This window comes from Sebastes umbrosus, chromosome 2 (genome assembly GCF_015220745.1).
Source record: "Sebastes umbrosus isolate fSebUmb1 chromosome 2, fSebUmb1.pri, whole genome shotgun sequence".
Lineage (NCBI taxonomy): Eukaryota > Metazoa > Chordata > Actinopteri > Perciformes > Sebastidae > Sebastes > Sebastes umbrosus.
The window spans coordinates 32,606,439-32,623,925 of record NC_051270.1 but is presented as its reverse complement, the minus strand read 5'-3'; the positions used below and the strand labels follow the sequence as shown (position 1 = coordinate 32,623,925).

Sequence of the window (17,487 nt, the reverse complement as noted above, 5' to 3'; positions counted from 1 at the left end):
GACGGCTAGCCCTACAAACGCAAAAGTCTGTCACAAAATGAGTGATGAAGTTACAGGATTGGTCGGCCGAGTGTTGGAGTTTCCTCAGTGGCCGTTGCTCTTTCAAAATGAAAATGCGGGAACAGTCCTTTATGCAAATGAGCCCGTTCAGCACGACACGTCTGGCTCACAAAACTTGCACCAAGCTGTCAAACTAGCTGATCTAGTTCTAAAATGAAATGAGATTCAGCAGTAGCGTAGCCTATTTCTCGCTTAAAATGCTTTCAGAAGTAGATTCTGATTGTTGTCCATTATTTAGACGAAATAACAGAAAGTTCACGAGCAGGCCGCCATGTTGTTTCCTGTTTGAAACAGCAAGCAGAAAACCAGCGACCAATCACGTGCATTCCACGATCGGGTATACGTCACCGCTTGAACGGCCAGTTGAGTGGAGCAGCGTGTCCCCTAGTGTCCTCGCCGGACCTGGTGGACGTGTACCGCTGGATTTAACATTATAGATGTGACCTCTGACTATTTATGTAACAATTTAGCCACAAATTCACAGACTGACCATACGCGGTCCAGTCTTGTTACTGAATAGAGCCTGAACGCATCATAATGTACATCAATGGCACCTCCCGTGTTGAAATCGTTAACGTTAGCATTTAGCAGCCGGTTAGCAACAGTTAACGCTAACTAGCTCTCAATACGGATTTGTTGTCAGGGAAAAATAGTGTGCGTCCCCTGTTTACTGCGTCCCAAACACATTTTTTATCGTCCCCGGGATGACGGGGTGTCCACAAATACAGACCTTAGCTAAATTCTGAGAAAAGTGGTTACAATTTAAAATGCAATATCGGTCAGTAAAATTGCAATTGGATATTTTCCTTAAATTGTTCCGCCCGAGGGTAATGCACAGATTGTGTTCTCATATTGTGAATATGTCAGAGTGGTCTAACTCGCTAAACTATCAATAAAATCTGATGTTTATTATGATGGAGATTGGAAATCTGGCCTAGTTTTTAGCTGTTAAATGACCAAAAGCCACGAGATAGTTGTCAGTTATTTTTGGATTTGGAAGAAGTCAGACTCTTTTACTGAGTGCTGACTGTGAGCGGTCTGTATTCTTCTTTGATCTCCTGCTGATATTTCCAGGACTCTCTCTGTTGAGCTGCTGCCTCCACTGTAATTTCCCCCTCCTCCTAATTCCTCCGCTTGCAGCCTCTCATCATCAACAATTTCTTTTCATTTCACCGCTCAACACTTTCCTTTCTCTCTCTGCTCCTCGCTCACCTTGCCTCACCGCCTCAACTCGCCACCATCAGCTCTCTCTTTCCTCGACATCATCATGTTTTCATCATCACTCCCCAGCCCTCCCTCGGCAGTCTTCATTCTCCATTAATCTTCCTCGTCTATCCCCAGATTTCAGTCCGTTTTCCACCTCTCTTTACTCATTCCCACCCACTTATCACCTCTCAGCCCTCTTGTGCTTCCTGAACATTGCAATCATATTACGCTCTGTCCATTTTAACGCCTTAATCTGCTCCGTCATCCAAAACTTTTCCTGTTTTTCTTCCTCTGCTGTCAGTTTCTCTTTCCGTCTCTGCCTCCCTCCACTTCCTCCTCCTACTCCCTTCTCTCTATTTGGGTCTTTTTTCCTCCTTACTGTATCTAGGACACTGGTGTTGAACAGCCTCTCAAATCCTCTGACAAGTGGATCAATCGTCTGTCCCCTGATAATAACCTACCATCTACCATCTGCACATTGCTGCACCGACACTATCGGCCACTGAGCACCTTTATTTCCTGAATTCCCTTGTGGTCGTTGTAGTTCAGAAATGCAGCATTTGCCAGTATTAGTGAGGTGATCTGTGTACGGAGATACAGCAGAGTGACAGCTGTCAGCAGCTACAGGGACTTTAAGAAGTGTTCAGCAACCCTGGAAGTTTTTATGTCTTATTGTCTCCCAAAATGGAATCAAAGTAGAGTTGAAGTGGCTTTTATTTTTTACTTTAAAGTTGTAATTCTTAAGATTCAGCCCATTATGATTTGACGACACCCTTGGTTACCGTGGTAACAGCAACACTTCTTGAGCAGCTCCTTTGTGACAAACAGAAGAGAAACTGCTGGTGTATTTTTTTTTTTTTTAACCAAACAAACTTGCGTTGTTGTTGTTGTTGTTAGCAGAAACTTAACACGGCTCTCCTGCAGCTGTAGGAGTGTGAACAGTAAACATGAGGCTGATATCAAAAACTGTAACACTGAATACATGTATGCATCATCTTCCTGTGATATAAGACTAGATATCGTCTTAGATTTTGAATATATGGCCATATGGCATAGTTTCCTGTTTTCAAAAGCTGCTTCACAGTAAAATGATGTAATTTTCTGAACTTACCACATTGTTGTAGCTGTTCTATTATATCCACATGACTGATGATTATTTATCGACAACATCACCGCAATATTGATATCAAGGTATTTGGTAAAAAATATCATGATATTTCAAGTAGCTGGAATTATAGTAGTTTGACTTTTTTTTTCTTAAAAAATTACTCAAAGCGATTAAACACTTATCAGAATAGTTGGGGATTAATTCAATAGTTGACAACTAATTGATTAATCGTTGCTGCTCTAGAGTAGATCACTTTTAAATTGTATTTTATCTTCATCAGTGTCAAAAAGCCATGTTAAATCTACTTTGATACAATGTTGTGAGACAATAAAACATGTAGAGCTGAAACAATTAGTCAATTAATCAATTACTCGATCGCCATAAAATAATTTGTCAATTAATTTGATAATCTTTAAATCGTTTCAGTCATTTTTCAAGCCAATATGCCGATGACTTGATGGTTTCAGCTTGTCAAATGTGGGGATTTGATGTATTTCTTTGTAAATTGAACATATTTAAGTTTTGGACTGTTGCCCGCATAAAACAAGCAATTGTCACCTTGGGCTCTGGGATATTATGATCACGGATAGAAAAGATAAATTGAGAAAATAATTGGCTGATTAATTGATAATGAACATAATAATTATTTGCAGCCCTAAAAACATGAAAACATCTCAAGGGGGTGAAAACGTTTTACAGGCGCTGCATGTCCTGATGTAATCACCAGAGGATGTGGATGAATAATCAACGTGCATCAACTGTTGTCTTGTCGCACATGCACAACACGTACTGAACATGTGTTTTCAAGTATTCGTCATGTTCACTCATGTATACAAGCGTTGTTTCGACGCTGACATATTTGTAGCTACATGTCATCTCTGTCTCCTGCGTTATTGCTAAACAGCCGGAGAGCAGAGCAGAGGAGGTGGAATCTCGTCTATATTCCCTGCCCATCCTTTATTGATGCCAGAGTAATCACGGGGCCAGAGTACAAATCCACTTACTCTCTGCATTGCCTTAAGTAATGGATTTATGAGTGCATTAAAGAGCCGTAGTCATCCAGAGGCCCCTGCCAGACTGGCTCTCTCCTCCATTCTCCTTCTGATCGACTGTCTTTGTGTCTCAGGCGGCCTCGTCTGCTTCTGCTTTCTCAGCTCATGTCATGTGAGATCTGATTCTCAATTGTCTTCTCACTATTGGCTCATTTTCACTCTGTACTGGCAGCCTCAGGCTGGCGTTGAGGGCACTTGAGGCGACCCATCCTGCCATTACCCTTCTTTTTCTTGACTCCTACTCCTACTTTCTTCTCTTCATCCTTTTCAGGAGCCTTCATTAGAAAAGATTTTCTGGTTGTTGTTTTTAACAAGGCCAAAGGAGAGATCATTCCAGACGCTGTTAGTGTTTTAGAGGGGTGAAATTCAGACGAGCAACTGAAGTGCCTACCACTGAATTGGTATAATGTGAGAGGAGCGGTGGCTGTGTGGAAACTGAATATATGAGTTCCTAACTTTATAGGGAAGAGATGCAAATGGAAAAGTTGCTGCTGTGCATCCACTTCCTCCTTCACTCTCTTCCTACTACTTAGTTATTCTATTCCCTCCCTTCTGTCCTCCTCCTACAGTAATTCAGCTCTGTGTGCAGTGACACATCTGTACTGTACATCCCATGAGAAGCTTGTCTCCGTGTGTGTTCAAGGCTCTCTAACACTCACACACACACACACACACACACAGATAGTCACTTACTTCACACAGGTAATAATGATACAAGGTTTTGACCGCAAAATAATGTGACTACAGAGTGAATCTTGGAAACAAGAGGAAAACGACGAGCTATCACTGAAATACAACATCAAAGGAGACAGATGCACTGTAAAAGGCTTCCAGTCAGTCGGCTAAAAATAGTCCGTCGTCATCCAGTAACCGTCAGGAGTTCGTAAAATCAGTCAAATGAGGTTAGTTATGTTTTTCAGACCAAATGCACTTGAAGAAACGCTATAAAACTTCTAGTTTAAATCAGAGGAAGGAAGCGCTGCTCGGTTGTGGTGGCTCACACGACCGGTGCTTTTTGGTAAGGCGGGTAAAAGTACATGAAACCGAGTCCAGGAAGTCTTGCTGGATAAATCGTCCTCAAGTGGTGCAGACATCCATGGAAAAAAAATGAAGGCACTCCAACTTCAGGTGAAAAAATATACAGTACAGTGATTTTATTTTCTGAGCATAGGCAATAAAACAGACCAACGCGTATCAAGAAACTAATCAGTTAGGATTATATTCCAGCCGTGGGTGGCATTCATAAGGCCTTGTATATAACCAATAGAGGGCGCTAAAGCGTCATCAAGGTCCACATGCATGCATATAGTATATCAAAGAAATGTAAGTATAAAAAAATGCATAATATCAGTAATAGGGCTGTCAAAGTTAACGTGATAATAACGCGTAATAACGAATACTAACAAGTAATGTTCAGAAAACTACAAAAAGGAAAACAATATACAATAAACTAACAAAATAAATGTCTCAAATATATGGAGTGAACTCAACATACCATTCAATGGATTTCAGTGAAGAAATGAGTACTGTATATACTTGGAGATAGGCAAAGAATGTTGTGTACATGTACCAGAAGTACCTATATACTGCAGTAAAATATAATACTTCTGCAAGATGGAGACATTTTCCCAAACAGGACAAAACTCAGAATAAGCAGATAACAAGGGCAAATGCTACTACAGTATATTACACAAAATACAAAATTGGCATTAATAAGGAATAAATGGGCTTATCCCAATTCATCAGGTTGAGGAGTATTGCATAATGCTCAGATAAGTGGCAGTAAAAATACTGATATGTACAAACATTGTAAACATGATTAAATAATAATGACTGGACTTTAAATGTTGATGATGTTTAGAAAGAAAACTTAAAAACTTCTATTCTACTTTGTTTTTGGTTCATTATACACGTTTCTAACTTGGACCCTCCTCTCGTCCCACCATCACAGAGTCCTCAGAAGGCGTGTCCCTGCAGCTGGGGAACTCCAAAGACTACATCCTCAGCTTGGACATCAAGTTCGTCTCCAACGGCAGCGTGTCTGTGATCCTGGAAACCACGGAGAAGGGTCCGCCATTCACCATCCACTACGTGACCAGCACGACGCTCATCGCCTTCAAAGACCATGAAATCACGTACGGCGTCGGGCCACGAACCGCCTGGAGCACTCTGACCCGAGACCTGCTCACCGACCTCAGGAAGGGCGTCGGGCTGTCCAACACCAAGGCTGTGAAGGCCACAAAGGTTGGTTTATGTCTGACTTTTGGTTCCTTTGATAAAACCCATATGTTCTGATAACTATTCAACTGGACCAGAGCTGAAACAATTAGTTGATTAAGCGATTGATAGAAAATTAATCGGCAACTATGTTGATGAAAGAGTAATTAAGTCATTTTTAAAGCAAAAACAAACAAACCTTTCTTTTTTTTTTAGCTTCTCGTATGTGAGGATTTGCTGAGAATTTTTAATTAAGCTGCTTTTCAGTTGGTGGTATTAACTAAACTAATACCAAGATAAATATTGCAATATTTTTAGATTTTTGTAAAATGTGTAAATGTAGATTAAATGTAGATGTAGATTTTTGTAACATTTAGCTTGTGTTTATTTCAGCATGACAACTTTGATGTTAAATAATTACACATAAAAACAATAAGTAAGGGATAATGCGGAAGGTCCGAAGGTTCTGGTCTCCACATCGTCCATTAATTCCTGATAATGGACACCTCAAAGGGCATTATCCCGCTTATACCAGAGTCACTTGCCAAAGAAAAAATAATTAAGACCATTAATTTATATTTCCATGCGTTTTGCAACCAAAATTTAAAGTTTTTCACAATCCATTCACTCCGTTTCCCTGGTTACCCTGAGGGTTTGCTAATACCTGGAAAAATCATTACCATCCCATAAGGTTCTTATGCAATGGAAACATTGTTCATCGCTTCAGTATATAGGACGGACCTTAGAGGCGACGTGACAAGTCCGCTCAGCTCTCAGAACCCTTTAGATTAGCTTTGAGTCAGATAGCTAACGCTGTGCTAGCAATATTCAAAGTCAATAACATCACGTACAGTTGACAAACAGTAATGTAATTTGACAGTATGTTTAACAGCTAGCTATCCAGCTTAGTCACTGTCCTCAAATCAATATCAGAAGTTTCACGAACAAAGCCTGAATAAGCGAGTTGAATAGTGAATGGGATGTGAATGATTGTTTATATGATACAAAGTATAAGTTAAGAGGGGCAGTGTCATTTACTTCTTGCAGCTTGTGTGTTGCAGTCGCCACCCTGTGGTGTTCAGAGGATGGGGCACTGAAGGACTAACGTTACAATGTTATTTTTTTTTTAGCCAGCGCATTAATTTAGAACAGTGAACAGACCATGGTATAAACATTACTGAACTAATGCCACATCCTAATTCATAATAACAATAATTTTCTTTGCATCTCAGATCATGCCCAGACGGGTGGTGCGATTAGTCCTACACGGGCGCGGCTTTGTTGACAACGTCACTATCTCCACTACGGCCCACATGGCCGCCTTCTTCGCCGCGAGCGACTGGCTGATGCGCAACCAGGACGAACGAGGTGGCTGGCCCATCATGGTCACCCGTAAACTGGGCGAAGGCTTCCGGCCTCTGGAGCCCGGCTGGTACTCGGCCATGGCTCAGGGCCAGGCCATGTCCACCCTGGTGAGAGCCTACCTCCTCACCAAGGACCAGGCGTACCTCAACGCTGCCCTCAAGGCGGTGGGACCCTACAAGGTGCCTTCAGCGCAGCACGGGGTCAAAGCCGTGTTCATGAACAAATACGACTGGTATGAGGAGTACCCCACCACGCCCAGCTCCTTCGTCCTCAACGGCTTCATCTACTCCCTGCTGGGACTCTACGACTTGACTGAGACGGCCGGGGAGAAGCTGGGCAGAGAGGCGGGGCAGCTGTTCAGCCGCGGCATGGAGTCGCTGAAGGCCATGCTGCCGCTCTTTGACACGGGGTCCGGGAGCATCTACGACCTGCGTCACTTCATGTTGGCCACCGCGCCCAACCTGGCACGCTGGGACTATCACACCACGCACATTAACCAGCTGCAGCTGCTGGCGTCCATAGACAACGCTCCCGTCTTTAAGGATGTGGTCAAGCGCTGGAAGAACTACTTAAAAGGGATTCGTGCCAAGCACAACTAGACAAACTGTAACCACACATATAGCATACAGCTGACTGAAAAGATGAATATACTCTTAATGGATGACTGAATGTGAGGCGGGTGCTCACATTGAGTGTGTGTTCGCATCTCAGTTTGGGTCGAGGTTCATAATCTAAAGGACGAGTTAATTCAGCTGCAGCTCTCAACACTAAAAGTTTCTTGTGTGCTCAGTTGCAGGTTTTATATTTTCTGCAACACTGACTGTAGCTCTCCCCTCCTCTGTTTCTCCTTGAGCTAGTGTTTGTAATTATGCACAGACCTAGTTTCAGAGTGTGAGTGTATGTGTGTTCATGAAGAACACGTGTGTGTGTGTGTGTGTGTGTGTGTGTGTGTGTTTAAAGTCACAATATTGAGAGGAGAAGTCCCTCCCCTTCCGGTGGACCCCATGGGACCTTATTTAGGAAAAAAATAGTCAACGGCGAGAGACAAATATTTTTTTTATCTCGTTTGAATTGCACCATGAATCACACATATCAATATTTTATATTTAAGAGATCATTTTGCAAGTCAAGAAAGTCTCAGTTTGTCGTAGTATCATTTCGTTTTGTGTGAAACCGCTCAGTGAATTACATCTCTCGCCTCGCACAATATACGTCACCAACGCTACCTAGCTAACTATCTTAGCTATGATCCACGCACAAATGTAACATTATGTGACCTGATGTGTTTTATCCAGCGACTCCTGCTCTTTTTATCAGCCGGGAAGAGAAGGAACAAATGAAACCCGTTCGTGTGAGTAAATCCCAGTATGAAACACACAGACATCGTAGCTTCAGAGAGAGACGTCACTACGTGACTTTTGGGTGTGCAGTCTTTCTAATGACGTATTCTCACAGTCTGATTCAACTTCAACAGTTTTACAACAAACTTTCTTGACTTTTAAAATGATGTTTTAAATTGACAAACATCATATGTGTGATTCATGGCGCAATTCAAACAGGATCAAAAAAATATTTGTCTCTCGCCGTTGACTACCGTTTATATCTTTTCTGAAATAAGGTCCTATGGTGGTCCACTGGAAGGGCGGGACTTCACCTCTCAATATGACGCTAGAGAAAGATGAATCCTTGAATTGTTTTTTTTTACCATTTCATCACAGATTTGAAAAGTTTAGTGAAACTTATAAACTAAAAAAAAAGGAATATATTATAAATTATTCGGAGGAGAATGTTGCCAAAACAATTTATCTTATTAATATGACATAACGTAAACATTTTGGATTTAATTCCTCCACTGCAAAGTTGTTTTTTTTTTTATCCCATAAGCCTCAAAACTTAGAAGTTTTAAGTAAACCATGTTAAGCTGTTAGGTGAGATGAATTAATTTTGCTATCATCCCTTTACAGAAAAGCTTTATGCTTCCAAACTGGCAGCTTCCAGTTCTTTTGTGAATATATTTTCCCTAAAACACACATCAAAAGTTGCAAATATTTTTGTCCTTTCTTTAATATTTTCCTTTTAATATAAATATAAAGTCATGGATTAGGTGTCTGTCAAGCAGCTCTGAGGAATAAACACCTCAAAATTTGATTTCAGATAGTTAAACCGGCTCCGCTACCAGCAGGTCTCCTCGGTTCCTACCCACAATTCCACTGTGTTTAGCTGTTGTGTAGCCACATCTGGTCAGCGTATGAATGCATGACTGCATCTTTAGTTGTGTGACTGTTGTGTTTCAGGTGGAAGACTGCAGGTAGCTCGCTGCCACAACATCAGTATCCCTGTTACATTCCCTGAGATAATCAATCATTTATTCTAATCAGACGTCAGTGCTGAAGCCACCGTAACGCTGGTACCATTATGGGATGTTTTCAGATGAAAAAATGTGTGCTACCATTCTTAGCTGTAAACCAAACCCCACTAAAGTCTGGTCACAAAAAAAGTCAATAATTCATGTGCTACTGCAGAACACAGCTACAAATAGTAGCATCAGTTTGAGTTCAAGAGTCGCTCTGTTCTCCTCATGTGCACAGTTTTGGGTAAAAGCTAGGAAACAGTTGGGCTTTAGATCGAATCAGTCAGCTGAATAGACTTAACTTCTTCATGGATGTGTTGTCTTGAAGTGGACATGGGTAATTCCCAGGGTCTAGACTTCACTACAAATATCTCTGATATTATTAGCAGTAATTTCTTCAGATCTTTGCAGGTATTTTTTTAACTATTCTGACTGCAGATTTAAATGACTCAATCTTGGCACATTACAATATTGATGAATGTCCCAGATAAATAAGAGAAATACAAAAATAGAAAAGATCAGATCAGTCTAAATACAGCCCAGCAGTGTCATTTTTAAGCTCCCTTCAGCCCATAAGAAATATACTGAGGACTGAAACTTGTATTTCCATTAAACTGTCTTTAAAGGGATAGCTGAGGTGTTTTGAAGTGGGGTTGTGTGAGGTACTTATCTATAATCAGTGTATTACTTACAGTAGATGACGGTCTGCATTCCCCAAGGTTGGAGAAGCAGACAGGAGTACTGACACCGGAGCAAAGCAGTGTACTGCTGTGGACAGGGCCACCTAAAGAAAGGCCCACCTAAAAAAATCAATATCAGTTCAAGTGTACGCTATATTTAGAATATTTTCATCGCTTTAACTTGCCGTCAGACAGCCCTTTTGCCTAAGACACCAGACTCCATTGAAAAAAACTGTAATTTTACCTTGCAGAACACGAGAGTTGCTGGTCTACCGCTGCCTCGATCGGTTAGTTTGTTTGTGTTATTGTGTGACTTTGGTGAATCTGAATTCACCAAAGTCACACAATAACACAAACTAAGTAACCGATCGAGGCAGCGGTAGATCAGCAACCCCAGGGTTCTGTGAGGTAAAAAAAAATACTGTTTTTTCCCAATGTAGTCTGACTGCTTTGAATAGAGCATAGATACATTTCATTTTTAGTTCAGTTTCCCGTCGGAAAGGAGAAGAAAAGGGTCGTCTGACCGTAAGATAAAATGGTGAAAATATTCTAAATATTGCGTACACTTAAACTGATACTGATTTTTTTAGGTTTAGGCCTTTCTTTTTGGAGGCTGAATACATTTTGCTGCCGGCCCCGTCCACAGCAGTACATTACTTTGCTTCCGTGCGATAACTCCTGTCAGTTTCTCCAAACTGGGGGCGTGCTGACCGTCACCTACTGTAGGTAATACACTGACTGAGTATGGACAAGTACCTCATACAACCCCACTTCAAAAACACCCAAAGTATCCCTTTAACTCTTGCACATTACAGTTTTGATTTAATGTCCCAGATAGTTCAGAGAAATACAAATAGAAAAGATCAGATCAGTCTTCATTCACCCCATGAGAAATATTCACAGCAGAACATACTTTAAACTAACTTTTTCTTCCATTAAACTCTCTTTAAAAGCCAAATTTCAGCTCCAGATGAATCCCTTGACCTGTCAGTGTTCAACATTAGAGTCTTTAAATCCCTTTTTATTTCCCTCGGTTTGATCTTCAGCACCATTAGCTACACTTTCATTCATTTTCATGCCCCGCTTTTGACCTTTTTGTTAACTCCTCTGAAAAGCTCTAAAACTCAAACTGCCGGATGATAATTGCAGGACACAAGTGTAGGTGGTGGTAGATGTATGTGTTGTGTATTCGGGTAGAAAGACATGTGGGCAGCAGAGGCACAGCTGCGTCTCGCTAACACGCCACTTTATAACATTTAAATAGACGATGCGAGGAGTAGTGAAAGTCGAGGTCAATTGTTGACAAGCATAAAGAGGCTGTCGGTCCCAGCAGGCTCTCATTGCTCCTCTCAGCTGTTGTGGGTGCGTGAACTCAGCGTTTTTAATCCGAGAGCTGACCTGTTGACCGCTGTACGAGGAGAAAGAAAGCTCGCCAAGACGCTAACAATTCAGCCGGCTAATAGGCTGGAGCGCCTGCACACACAGTACAGTCGCTGGCTCGGGGAAGAGTCAGCACTCACAAACAAAACAAAGTGGAGCCCTCAGCATCAATGAGGCTTTCATCGATCTACCTTAAAGATTATTAATGGAGCAGAATCAGCCTCTCTTCAAGGTGCTGATGGTGAATTTTCTTTTTGTCATTTTCATGTAAACTTTGAGATGAAAACATTTTCCCTCGGCTTTCAAGTTGTCGTAGTGTGAACTAATAAGACTGAATCAGAGAAGCGTTGATTCATTTCGATGTAAAGTCGGATAGAAGACAAGTCATCCTTTCGTTCATACTCCTTATTAAATCCTCCGGGTACATCTTCCTCTTCCTCTTCCTCACAGCTTCATCTGTAACTCGACTTCTTGCAAGTGAGGATTTTACAACATATTATTAGGGCCGCTGTTAGGAAGAAAATAATCTGACATTTCAAGAACAAGTGGTACAATTTCAAGAATGAAATCATAACATTATAAGGAAAATAAGGAAAAGTATTAAGAGGGAAAATGTATATATACATACATACAGTATATGTATATGTGTATGTATATATACAGTATGTGTGTGTGTATATATATGTAGTGCATATATATATAAACTTCACATGTAATCCAATCTACCCAGTTTAATCATAATATACAGCATATGGTTCTAGAAGCAGCCTTTTTCATGTAATACTATGACTTTTGTCTTGTAATAGTATGACTTTATTCTTGAAATATGACATTTTCTCCTAAAATGATGCCTTTTCTTCCAAATTACAACCTTTTTCTTATGACTTTATGACTTTTTCTCAAGATAATTTGACTTCATTCCCAAAAGCTCTGTTTTTGTTGTAGAGGTTTATACTGTGGATGGAAGGAATTATATAGATGTTCTGTTTTAAAAGTTAAAAAGATGAAAAAAAATATTATCAGAGAAGAGGTATGAGTGCACGTTTTGATAATCCCAGTTTTTTGTAATCTTGCTGGTCCTTATTTTGTTCATTTCCTGGTGTTGTTTTCTTCCCATGACCACTTCTTCCATTCTTTTCCATTTTGACAGGACAGCTAGAAATATGTAGTTCAAAAGGAACATTCAGGAATGGAAGTTTTGTGTATGAATAACTATCTTTATTTTGTTTATACCAAAGTCATTGATTCAAGTATATTTGAATTTGTCTATTTTTGTGCAAACCGATTTCCATTCAGCATTTAAAGATGTAAAGTCTCCTTGGAGATGTCACAGAGAGACACTGCCTTTTGAGGAATGCTAGTTTTTCAAATGTAGGTTGAATAGATTATAGCAAAAATAAGATGTGTAAAACGTGCTTATTGTAAAGGGGACGTGTGCAACTAGAGATTAGCATTTAGTCAGCTACTGTTTTAAAGGGAAGTTAGCCGGTAGCTGCAAGTTCTCCTTGAAAGTTTTTCTTTTGTGTTGGAGTTTGTTTGCATCATTCATTTGTTGGAATAATTTGCAGAGGAGAAAGATGTTTTGCTAGATAGACAAAAGCACAACTGACATTTATTGTCACATTTTTTGTTGTATTTCTTTGGGATTGCTTTGTTTTTTCTTTTCAGGACAATGTGCAACGCCTTCATTAAGAAAGCTGCTATGATTGTTCACTGTGTAACAGGTATGACAGCTTCCTTTTCCTCATTTTAGCGGTTATCTTTTTCTGTCTTTCCACGATCTGTTAAAGACTTCAACAAATGACCCCCGAGGTCAAATGTGATTTATGCAATAAAATGTTTACTGGGGTCGGGAACACCACAGGAGACCCAGAGCGGATGTACAGACTTTGCAATTCAAGCACAATGTGCAAATGCTACCATTTTTTAGTCCAAGGAAGAGAGGTGTTTATATACAGAGTAAATCTTTGTGCTTTAAAATGTGCTTTTTAAAGGTGTACAAAATAAAAGCATTTTTCTTAAACTTCTGGTCGAATCTCTTCTTCTGTGATGTTTAACAGAGACTCTGCAGTTTAATGAAGATATCCTTACAGATTTATGACTGCTTTATTATCCTCCATGGCCCCTATTTTAGAGCTGACACAATGAATCGATCAACAGGAAATTAATTTGCTACTATTTTGTTAATCAATTATTGTTTTTTGTCATTTTTCAAGAAAATATGCAAAACGTTTACTGTTTCCAGCTTCTGAGTTGTGAAGATTTACGGCTTTTCTTTGTCTGTTATGATCAAAAACTGAATATCTTTTGGTTTTTGAGCTATTGGTCGGACAAAACAAATAATAGATTGGAAAACGGGGACATTTCTGATTATTTTATAGACAAAACAGTTAATAGATTAATCCGATTTTTATATATATTTTATTATATATTTGGATGTATTATTTCTGCATATATATTTATAATATACATACATACAAATGTATATATATTATTTCTAAATGTATATACAATTATATATAATATGTGTATATGTATGTATGTATATCTGTGTATATGTATATATATATATATATATATATGTGTGTATATACTGTATGTGTGTTTGTGTGTGTGTGTGTATATATATGTATGTATGTATATGTGTTAATATATATATAATTTATATAATTTTTATTTTTTTATTATTTTTATTTACTTATTTTGAAAAGTAAAACAAGAAACATTACAATACAAAGGTATGACCAAAAAGAACATGAATATTAATCCTTTTCTTAATTATTTTTTTTAATCTCAGATTTATTGAAGTAAATATAAGCAGTGGAATGACCAAATTATTAATTTGATTGATCATCAATGTAATCATCTATTATTCTCAAGGCTAATGACAAACCCTTCTAAATTAATGAATTGTGAAACCGTTTAACAATTTACATCTTTGATATAAGTTCTCAATATCTCGAGAATTTCATGAATTGCTAACTTAAAATATTCAAGCGAAGGTTGATTTAAACCAGATCTTGTTTATTCAGATGATTCTACCCAGATAGTTAGTTCAGGTGTTGCTCTACCCAGAATATTGTCTATTGTTAAGCAGCTCTGACTGCAGTAGAGAAACAGTTTGTTCATACTGAGCGTCGTCTCTGTGAAACTGCTCAGACGAAAAACAATTCTGATTAATAATTTATCCTAATTAGGCTATTCTGATCCAGAGAGAAGCGCAGGCACCTGAGAAGGACTGTATCTGCTGCCACCCGCCTGCATTTTTCATTACCTTCTGGCATTTACACAATCCAGCCATAACTTCTCCCTCACAGCCACACACTTCACCACACACATCTCATTCCTCTTCTTTCCTCGACGCTAATGACATTACCGTCCCTCCTGACAGCGAGTCTGTCTCCCACTCCTGTAATTAGCCCTACATGAACCCGATAAGCTCGGTCTCTTCATGGCCTCTTGTGCTGCCATTCAGATGCCTTTGAGATGGCCGTGATGACATTACAGTGAATCCTTGCTACTCGGGCGTCCGGAGGCCCCCGGCTTTATGGTGTCCATAAATTTACCCACTTGATGAGATTAACACTCCGTTGAACCCTGCTTTATTGGATTTGTTTGTGTGTTGTTTGGGGGTCTCGGAGGAGGTGGGAAAGGAGAAAACTGGATGTGGAAGCATCCAGTGAAAAGGAAACAGAAGCAATACACCTGCAATTTGACAATTTACGTCCCAGCAGGTTTTTGAGGTTTGTGATCTTGTTGAGCGACTTTCTGACAAAGTTTTAATCTTCAAAGCAAAAGTCTGATATTTTGGGAAATACGCTTTTTTACTTTCTGGCAGTAAGTTATAGATGAGAAAATCAATATCACTCTCATATTTGTCCCTTCAACAGATATGAGCGTACAGCTAATATAACCACCAGCCACTTAACTTAACTTAGCACAAAAACTGTAAGCCGGGGAAAACAGCTAGCCAAGCTCCGTCCAAAATTTTAAAAAATCCACCGACCAGCACCTTTAAAGCTCACTCAATAATTAACATGTTAGGATCTGGCGGCATCTAGCGGTGAGGTTGCAGATTGCAACCAACTGAAACTTCTCCCGTGTGCCAAGCGTGTAGGAGAGCTACAGTGGCTGATGCGAATGGCTCTCTCCAGAGCCAGTTGTTGTAAGAGTAGAGTAGGTCATTTGGAGCAGAGCCAGTGCTTACGCCAAACTCACACCAGGCAGCAGCAAAGTGCGGCATGCCACAATAATTTCATTTTTCTGAGGCTGGGAGGCGTATTCATGTGTAACATGAGTCACAGGATCTGTTCATTGATTGGCTGCGGGTCATCTCTGGCCGCACTTTCGCACTAAAATTAAGTTTCTCAACGTTTGTTTAGCTGGACTTCACCGCAGAATCGAACGGTCACAGCTCGCTGGGCTCGGGAGCAACCGCCGCAGCTTTTCAAAGACATTGCATGGCAGTTCGCAGGCCGCACAAGTAATGTTATCGACTCCGTCCGAAGCAAGAAACACTAACAGAGTTTGGTTAGTCCGTTCTGGGCTACGGTAGAAACATGGCGGTGCAACACGGTGGACTCCATGAAGAGCACCCACTCCCTATGTAGATATAAACGGCTCATTTTAAGTTAATGAAAACACAACAATTCTTATTTTCAGGTGAAAGAAAATATACTTATTGATATGATATTCAATTTCTGCCAATAGACCCCCTTAATTGTTACACACTGTTCCTTTAATATCTCACCAGTTGATTTTTTTGGCTCTGAGCAGTAACTTTCTGGAATCTCTACTGGTTGCTGGTTGCCAGACGAATTATTGATATTAACCATTCGTTTTTGTGTGGATTAAACAAACATTTCACGTGTCAATTAGTGAGCTTTAGAGAAGCTTATGGCTGGATTCTGTTACATTTGGACACATCCATGCTAGCTGTTTCGCTCTGTTTACAGTCTTCGTGCTAAGCTAAGCTAAGCGGCTGCTGACAGTAGCCTCACATAGATAGAGTGCTGCAGGGATGACATATTTTCGTAGGTCAACCAGGAAGTTAGCATCGCCATGGTTCCCTCGACAAAAAGCCAATGGGATTTTTCCATTGGGTTTTGTATTATTGCAGAAAATAAGCTCTGTGGCAAACAAACGTTTATGATACTTACATGTTTTGTTCAGCAAGATAATCTCCACAAATGAACACCACTTTTATGATTTTTAAAGCGTAAATGCAATCGCAAAATTGCAATGCATTGTTATCAAATTCAGCTCAGTCTCATTGCGAAACTGTCATTAAACTAAAACAAAATAAATCTCCTGCCTCAGTTTCCAAACCTGGTAATTACTGTATTTTGCTCATTCATGAGCAGCTGGCACCCTTTGGTTTACGTGGTAGAGAGAATGAAAGTCTTCAACAGTGTAATCACCAACCAGAGTCAGACGTGGTGACGATGGTGGAAGAGACAAAGAAGAGACAGAGCAGCAGTAGGGGGTAGAGTAAATAGGAAAATGATATAGAGATGTACGGCAGAGAAAGTAAGGCTGTGGCGGGCGGAGGGGGTTTCTGGATTGAGCAAAGAAGAAAATGCTTTTGAAAGTCTGAAATTCAACAGAGAAAAAAGAGCGCCTGGAGTGTAACAACTATTAATAATGTATCGGGGGGCGTCTGCCACACACACACGCTCCTCATTTGGAGACACAAACGACACCTCATCAGCCAAAACACCAGGGAGGCACCAACACTTTGAGCAGCTGCAGCACAGCAGACTGGTTCACTGAAGTCTATCAACATCTGTCCCTCTGTAAGCACACAGCCACCACACTTCACAACACAAACTCATCATGATTCACTATTATTATTACACATGACAAATGTAAAGAAGGAAAATGATTGTATAATGAAATAATTCTAGAAAAATGCAGTAAAAAAATAAGATTATTGGGCATTATTATACTTGCACCTGAAATTTTATTTTGTACATTTACTCCTTTTCTTATTTAAGATCACATATATGCAGTGATGGAATGCAACTATTTACTCATCTACTGTACTTAAGTACAAATTTGAAGTACCTC

General features: G+C 39.9%; 1 protein-coding gene across 1 annotated transcript in view; it reads left to right on the top strand.

Annotated features, from left to right (window-relative positions):
- glceb (glucuronic acid epimerase b) overlaps positions 1-8,024 on the top strand; it is a 74,769-nt gene extending 66,745 nt beyond the window's left edge. Inside the window, exons 5-6 of the mRNA XM_037791914.1 lie at positions 5,378-5,670; positions 6,876-8,024. Coding sequence (XP_037647842.1) covers positions 5,378-5,670; positions 6,876-7,607 — 1,025 coding nt within the window. The 3' untranslated portion in view covers positions 7,608-8,024. The remainder of the gene's footprint in view (positions 1-5,377; positions 5,671-6,875) is intronic.
- The last annotated feature ends 9,463 nt before the right edge of the window (positions 8,025-17,487 follow it).